The sequence below is a fragment of the Theropithecus gelada genome, chromosome 4 (assembly GCF_003255815.1).
Source record: "Theropithecus gelada isolate Dixy chromosome 4, Tgel_1.0, whole genome shotgun sequence".
Taxonomy (NCBI): Eukaryota; Metazoa; Chordata; class Mammalia; order Primates; family Cercopithecidae; genus Theropithecus; species Theropithecus gelada.
In genome coordinates, this window is record NC_037671.1 from 154,388,747 (window position 1) to 154,397,012 (window position 8,266).

An 8,266-nucleotide genomic window follows, 5' to 3' on the forward strand; every position below is an offset into this window, starting at 1 on the left:
TGCCTGTAGTCCCAGCTACTCTGGAGGCTGAGGCAGAAGAATAGCTTGAACCTGGGAGGCAGAGGTTGCAGTGAGCCAAGATCGTGCCATTGTGCTCCAGCCTGGGCAACAAGAGCAAAACTCCATCTCAAAAAAAAAAAGAAATACTTTTCAATAAATACGCTAAGTCATACGCTAAGTCATATACATATGTATAAACGGCATTATAAAGGCATGAATTCATCTCATGAAACTAAATATTGGATTAAATATTTCAAAGAACATATTATTTACAGACAAAATATAGTGATAAGAAAAGTTATACTTCCATGCTCTCTCCTATAACTTTTAAATGGGTAGGAGGAAATGCAGAATTTAATTTAGCTTTTATTTTTATTTTATTTATTATTATTTTTCTTTGAGCTAGGGTCTCGCTCCCTCACCCAGGCTGGAGTGCAGTGGCGTGATCTCGGCTCACTGCAATCTCTGCCCCCACAGCCTCAAGTGATCCTCCCACATCAGCCTCCTGAGTAGCTGGGACCACAGGCATGCGCTACCATGCCTAGTTTGTGTGTGTGTGTGGTTTTTTTGTGTGTGTGTGTGTTTTATTTTTGGTAAAGAATTTTTTGGGGGGGTCTTTTTTTTTGCCCAGGCTGGTCTCTAACTCCTGAGCTCAAGCAATCCACCCACCTCAGCTTTCCAACGTGCTGGGACGGCAAGTGTGAGCCATCACACCCAGCCTAATGTAGCCGCTTTTTAAGAGTTTTGTTTTGTTTTTACTTTTTGGAGAACTTCTTTAAATAGGCATCGACCATCAACCTTGCACCTTGGAGCAGCCTCCCAGTGCTTAAAACATCACCTGACCAACCCAGCCAAAGCCAAAGTCCAGTCCACCCCCACCCCAAACCACCATCACCATTCTTAGGTGGTCACCACTGACCCCATCCCACCTTCAAATCCTCCTTCCTTCTATCCATCCCCTCCCCCATATCAATTACAGTATCTCAATTCTCCCAGGATAAACAGGGCAGTCTCCCAAAACAACAATAAGTTTATCTGATTCGTTACCCCTTCCTTAAGGGTAAAAGCCAGTGAAGACTAGCCTTCCTCCCTCCTTCCTCCTTCCTCCCTGCCCTGAAACCAGGCTCCCATCTTCTCCGCTCAATATCAGTAACGATCCCTAGAACTAACTCAGTGGTGGGAAGCTGGGTCTGGTATGGGCAGGCTACATGGCAGCCAACAAAGATGCCCACCTGGAGCTGTGGCCCTACACAGGGCACCTGCTGTGTGGGCAGCTGCCCACCCTGCCACCTTAGGGCCTCTTGGTTCTGCTTCAGCCTAGGCAGAGAATGGTCTGATCCTCTCTTGTTCTCTCAACCCACTCAAGTATGGGCCACCCACACTGCAAACACAGAATAATGAGTATCCAGAACTGGAGATGCAGCCCCAGACAAAGGCCTAGAACTTCAGACCTTCCAAAAACTTAACTAATCCCTGGGGTTTGAGTCCTATGTGAAAATGAGAGGTTTGGACTCACAGTCCTTAAGGTCCTTTCCATTCTCACAATCGAGATCCAAGATTCTGCTCATATCCTTAGGCCATCCCAGCCTAAAGTCATTGGAGAATGTGCTGTGCTTGTATAATTTTGGCAATTTTGACTGACATGTGGAATCCAAGTTATGGTTGGGTATGGGGTTGGTGTTGCAGGCTGCTTAATGCTTAACAATTACTAATACATTACAGGAAAATGGATGAAAACACCTCAAGATCTCTTGATTTAATGATTTAACATTAAGTCATTTAAAATGATGGAAAATGAAATGGTAACACAGCTAAGGCACAAGCAGCAAATCTTTTTCATCTTTGGAAATGAATTCATTCAATGAAATACATACTGTGGATGCTATGTGAGAAACAGTTCCGGTCAGCTGGGAGTCTAACACCAAGTATTACAGCCATTCCTTTGATTTTTCTCCCTCCCTCATATTTGGGGATTTTAAAACAAATGAAAGGCAGCATTATTTCAGCTTAAGGCACAGGCATAAGTCACATAAGAACAAAGAAGGTTTTATTATCACATTAAGCATTGAGGAGGAAATGTGCTTACTGATAACTAATTTAGTGTTCTAGGCTATTAGGTTAGTATTTGCTTCTTGCAATCTTCTAGGCCAATATTTATGATTTATATCTTGATGGAGGTAAAAATGTTCAGCTAGTGAGAAGGTCATTAAGGAGAGAAAGAAAAAAAAAAAAGCTCTTAGAAAACGGAACAAGAACAAAGTACACAGACAGGGAGAAAGGTACCCTTTGTGCCTCAGTGGTCTATAGAACATTTGCCCTCTCTGCCTATAAAGTGATTTAACATTAACCACATTTCACTCCAGCAGCAGAGTGCTATCTCCTGACAAAAACTCCTTTCTGAAAGCCTGGGGGAAAAAAAATCCACATACACAAAAGAATGTGAAACATATTGCCACAGGCCAGTGTCTTGGGCTTTTTGCCTAAGAGGTTTGCTTTCAGCAAAGAGAGGGTGAAAAAAAACACTCTAACAACAGCTTGTACAGTACAGTGAACAGTCTCCCTGCTTTTTGGCAGACTTTCCCAGCGAACAGTTCCAGTGGCAGTGCCTTGAGCCCATTCAAGAATTCCATTTCATAGGAAAGGAAGTGTTTCAGATACACCTATTTGATCTTTCAGCATGTGCAAATGCACCTGCTAAACACCTAGTCTGACAGCCCATACAGTCCTCTCCCCAGTTCCTTCTTGTCCGTCTTCACCAGTCATCATATGGGTTATTTCAGACTTGGACTAGGTGAGATGAAAAGTACATAAAAATCACGCCAAACGTTGCTACTGCTGCTGCATGAGCTTAGGCTCGACGTGCAGATGGAATTCCCTTCTCCCCACGCCAACTTCCCTGTCACTTTTTCCCTGGAGCAGGTAAGAGGGTTTGGTTTTGTTTTCAGCTTCCAAAGGCTTACCTCGAGGTGGCTTCCTCCCCTCCCTTTGCATGGCTGTCCCCCACGGCCTGGTCCTTGCCGCTGGGGTGGTAGGCTGTTAGCACCACTCCCTGGGAACTGGAGAGCCAGCTCATGGTGAGAGAAGGGGCATAATTTTTGCGATCCTGACACAGAGAAGGGGAAAGAAGTTCCTGTCTCGCCTGGCAACTCGCTCATTAGCATTGGCCAGCTCCTCCCCGCAGGCTGGTGATTCGCACGGGGAGGGGCGGGGTCTGTCCAGGGAAGGGCTTCCTGCCTCTCCAATTAGAAGCTGCAACTCACAGCATTGTTTAAACTCTGGGCAATTGCACTCTGGGCGGCTTTGGTTAAAGGAGGCGAAGGGTGGAAGCGACGGGTTGCACCTACCCCCAAGTTAGTCTGATCAGATTAAACTGCCAGAACGTATATTCAACTCAAAACTGTAACTACAAGCCATCTTGCTTAGGAAGCCATGAGTTACTGCCGAGCCTTTTCTTCCCCCTCCCCAATTCCTCTATCTGATAATTTCTGCTGCTTAATGTAACATGAGTTAAAGGCATTTCTTAACCCCTTCATGTTCAGCGTTAAAATTAGCCACAGTAAAAAAACAACGAACCTGCGGCAAAACTGTGCAATCCAGACGACGAGAAAGGCTTGATCCTTGTGCCCAGTTGAAAATGCCCTCATAAAAATTACTGTGTGTCTTGGAATGTCGTCGTCTTTCACATAAAGCCAATCTCAAATATACATCTTATCAAAATATTGTTCAGTACCCAAAAGGGATAGACCTACCAATGCACTGTTAAGTGTTATTGCTAGGAACAAAAGAAGTCCCTGCCGTTTGTTGAGCACCTACTATAATGCCAAGCTTTCATGGACGGGTGTTTCACATGTATTATCTGATTCCATTCAATTCTCTCTCTCTCTCTCTCTCTCTCACACACACACACCCTACAAGATAGGTATCACTATCATCTGTGTTATACATAACACAAGGAAAGTAAGGCTGAGGGACAAGTTAAGTAACTTCACTAAGATAACACAGTTGCTAGTGCCAGAAGCTGGATTTGAACAGAATTCTAGGCTACATTCTTTTTTTTTTTTTTTTTAATCACCGGTATGCTGTTCTTTGTTTTGCAGATTAAGAAACAAGTTCAAAAGTTATCATAAACACAAAAGACAACTCTGTTCTTTCTCCCCATACCCCCTCCAAAAAAAAAAAAATCACATTTTTAGTTTGTTTTTGAATCAGGGTCTCACTCTGTCACCCAGGCTGGAGTACAGCGGTGATCGTAACTCACTGCAGCCTCAACCTCCCAGGCTCAAGAAATCCTCTAGCCTCAGCCTCCCCAATAGCTAGGACCACAGGCATGCACTACCACGCCCAGCTAATTTTTTTATGCTTTGTGGAGAGGGGGGATCTCACTGTGTTGCCCAGGCTGGTCTTGAACTCCTGGGCTCAAGCAATCCTCTTGGCTCAGGCTCCCAAAGTATTGAGATTACAGGCATGAGCCACCACGCCCAGCTTCTACTCTCTTTGACTACCCAGTAGTCTGAAGTTTTTTTTAGATTTTTATGATTCATCCAACTATCTAGAATTCCCCGTGAACAAGCTTTCAATTCCATCATTACATAAACTTATTGCTTATACCTTTTCATTATTTAAAACAGTCATGAAAAATCATTTCTTCCTCCTTACATACTCTAGAAGTATCTGAAATTTATTTTTGAATCTTCTTATAATTTACAAACGTCTTCCTTAAAAAGAATTTATATCTTCCACCCTCCCCACTGCATTGTTGCTCAGCCTTCCCATTTCCACTTCCACAGGACTTTACTTGCTGTCTCCTTTTTATCCCCATGACCTCAACCACCTCTAAATCCTATAATGCAGTCTTAGCTCCAATCTTACAACAGCCCTTTTAGCTCATCTCCTTGTCACCTCCTTTAAATTGCTTTAACATTATGATCACACCCTGGCATAGCCCTCATGATCCCTCTCCTTGCTTAAAAACCTTCATTGGCTCCCCACTGCTAAAAGAGCCAGTTCCAGGCTTTTGAGCAGATCACTGGGCATTCCTGCTACCTTATTCATACAAGTCTTTCCATCTGCTAGACACAATCTTTTCAGGTCCCACTATCACTCCTTTCTCTTCATCTGACAGCTAACTTAAATTTTATACCTACTGAGCCTTCAGGAAACACTGAATGGAGGAAAAACTGAATGAATTGAAAGTATCCTTTAAAACTCTACTAAATATATATATCTCTCTCTCTACTAAATTTATATTTAAATGTGTGTGTGTGTGTGTGTATATATATATATATATATTTATTTTATTTTATTTTTTTTTTTTGAGACAGAGTTTTGCTCTTATTGCCCAGGCTGGAGTGCAATGGCGTGATCTCGGCTCACCACAATCTCCACCTCCCAAGTTCAAGCGATTCTCCTGCCTCAGCCTCCCAAGTAGCTGGGATTACAGGCACCTCCCACGACGCCAGCTAATTTTGTATTTTTAGTAAAGAGTGGGTTTCTCCATGTTGGTCAAGCTGGTCTTGAACTCCAGACCTCAGGTGATCTGCCAACCTCGGCCTCCCAAAGTGCTGGGATTACAGGCGTGAGCCACCATGCCCAGCCAACTCTACTAAATTTTTATATTAAAATTGGTAATATTAGATAAGTGGTTCCCATGCACATACCAGTGCTAACCTATGATGAAATGTTCACCAGTTCAGGCAAAATGAAAACTATAGAGAGAGGGAGGCAAAAATTAAAGTAAATTAGAAAAAAATGTGTTTGCCTTTTTAACGTCCTTACATGGAAAAAACGTTAATACCCAGCTTATCCACCCCCACCCCGTTTTTTATGTAGCTACTCTGAAATGCAAACATATGGGAATCACTATCTTACACAATTACTGATGGCAATCTCTACATTATCATTTGGAAATTCTTTTCTGTTCCCCCCCACCCTTTTCCCTCCCCTTACTTCCCTCTACCTCCCTTTTTATTATCTTCCTTTTTTTCTATTTCTCCTTTTTCTTTTGCTATGTCTTTAGCGTGTCAATGTCATCCATGCCCATTGACAGACATGGGCTCTGCGCCTCTCACGTGACAGTTTGCGATGAAGATTTTGTCCAGTCATAGCCAAAACAATTATTTAGTTATATTTTTGCCTAATTATGGTCTTTTCACTTGTTTAATAACAAATCACAATGTACAGGTTGGAATGTAATTATTTTACAAAGTCAAAATAATATTTGAGTTTGCAATAACCGGTTTTTAATTTCTGTGCGGCAGAAAACTAAATGTGATACAAATTGATTTACATAGCTTCATACAGAAAATTTGAATCCTTCTAAATTAGAAGGATTCAAATTAGCTCTCAAATGTCTGAAAATCCTCCTAGCTTCTTCTCCTTTCCTCCCAGCAAGCCCTGTTGCTACTGGTCTAAGGGTATTGCCTATCACAGGCAGAAAACTGGTAGGACTGTGGCCTGGTGTGCATAGCCTCAGATACATGCTCAAGTAGATTAAAAATGGTTTTCAGAATTTTCCTATGTCATCAAGGAAGCAAACCTAACTACCAGTATGGTCCCTTAAAAAGCTGTTCTTTTTTGGGAGGCTGAGGTAGTGGATCATCTGAGGTCAGGAGTTCAGGACCAGCCTGGCCAATATGGGGAAACCCCATCTCTACTTAAAAATACAAAAATTAGGCCGGGCGCGGTGGCTCAAGCCTGTAATCCCAGCACTTTGGGAGGCCGAGACGGGCGGATCACAAGGTCAGGAGATCGAGACCATCCTGGCTAACACGGCGAAACCCCGTCTCTACTAAAAACACAAAAAATTAGCCGGGCGAGGTGGCGGCGCCTGTAGTCCCAGCTACTCGGGAGGCTGAGGCAGGAGAATGGCGGAAACCCGGGAGGCGGAGCTTGCAGTGAGCTGAGATCTGGCCACTGCACTCCAGCCTGGGCGACAGAGCGAGACTCCGTCTCNCTGTTCTTTTTTGGGAGGCTGAGGTAGTGGATCATCTGAGGTCAGGAGTTCAGGACCAGCCTGGCCAATATGGGGAAACCCCATCTCTACTTAAAAATACAAAAATTAGCTGGGTGGTGTGGTGGTGGGCACCTGTAATCCCAGCTACTCAGGAGGCGGAGACAGGAGAATTGCTTGAACCCAGGAGGTGGAGGTTGCGGTGCACTCCAGCCTGGGGGACAGCACGAGACTCCGTCTAAAAAAAAAAAAAAGAAGAAGAAAAAACCTGTTATTTCACACTGTAAACTGTACTAAGGTTTAGTTCACATCCATCCCTTATACCATTATCGCTCTTTTGCAGAGACAAATATTATGAAAAAAAACACACACACTTTTTTACTCCTTTCCGCAACCATTTTAAACACACACACAAGAACCTCAAGACCTTGAAGATGTTAATATTCCGAGCTATTAAGTGCGTGCCAAACACTTTCCTGTTATGAAACATCTTACAAAGTAATTAACAACATCAAGACAGTTTAAACATTCATTTCATTCATTCTCTTTAAATGGGGTGTACTAGATGACACAGGAAGGGAAAAGGAAGCGGTAATTTATGTACCCAAATAGGTTGTTAAAAATAGGGTGAAGATGGTCCTGCAGTCTCTGACATTTGACATCCATGTTCAAAAACAATGAAAAAATTTTTATTCAGTTCAGTGCTAGTGGTAGCAAAGAGTTTATTAGCTGGTTTTAATCTGTTGATTTAGGAGCCTCTTTAGTAACGTGGAATTATATTAGAAGAATGTCATGCAATGGAATCAACATACAATTTATCAAATTTTCCTCAACTGGTCTAGTTCTCTTAAAGAATTAATGAAGGAGAATATGTACACACACTCTCTATATGATGATGAAAATCTTCATAGAGACAAAAGCCATATGAAAATGACCTTTCAAATGGTACAATTAAATCCAATTTTCAATATTATAACAAGAACTTGAATAAATTAATCAACTGTGAAGTTAAAGTTTCACGTAGGTGGTAAAGGCTAGACGTATGAAGTAGCATTGACTAATGAAGAGAAAGGGTTCTTAACATCCCTTACCTCATGTTTTATCACGACCTTGTAGGAATAGTTCTTGTCAGCTTACAAAGTTAGCTACCTCTGTGTTAGGGTACTATAACTGAAAATTATTCCACATACAGAATCTCAAACTATTTCCTTGGGAATTACACTCATTGTTATTAATTCTGCCTCTGGAACAACAAGAAATAACCCTTTTCCCTTTCTCTGGACAGCTCTAAAAATGTCTACATTATTCTCAAAGTTA

The 8,266-nt window shown here is 42.3% G+C and overlaps 1 protein-coding gene across 2 annotated transcripts in view; it reads right to left on the reverse strand.

Annotated features, from left to right (window-relative positions):
- The window catches only part of ARHGAP18 (Rho GTPase activating protein 18), a 139,495-nt gene extending 136,332 nt beyond the window's left edge, over positions 1–3,163 (reverse strand). For both annotated transcript variants that reach the window (XM_025383579.1, XM_025383580.1), the window contains exon 1: positions 2,961–3,163. In XM_025383579.1, the coding sequence (XP_025239364.1) occupies positions 2,961–3,073 (113 nt within the window). In that variant the 5' untranslated portion in view covers positions 3,074–3,163. The remainder of the gene's footprint in view (positions 1–2,960) is intronic.
- Between the last annotated feature and the right edge of the window lie 5,103 nt (positions 3,164–8,266).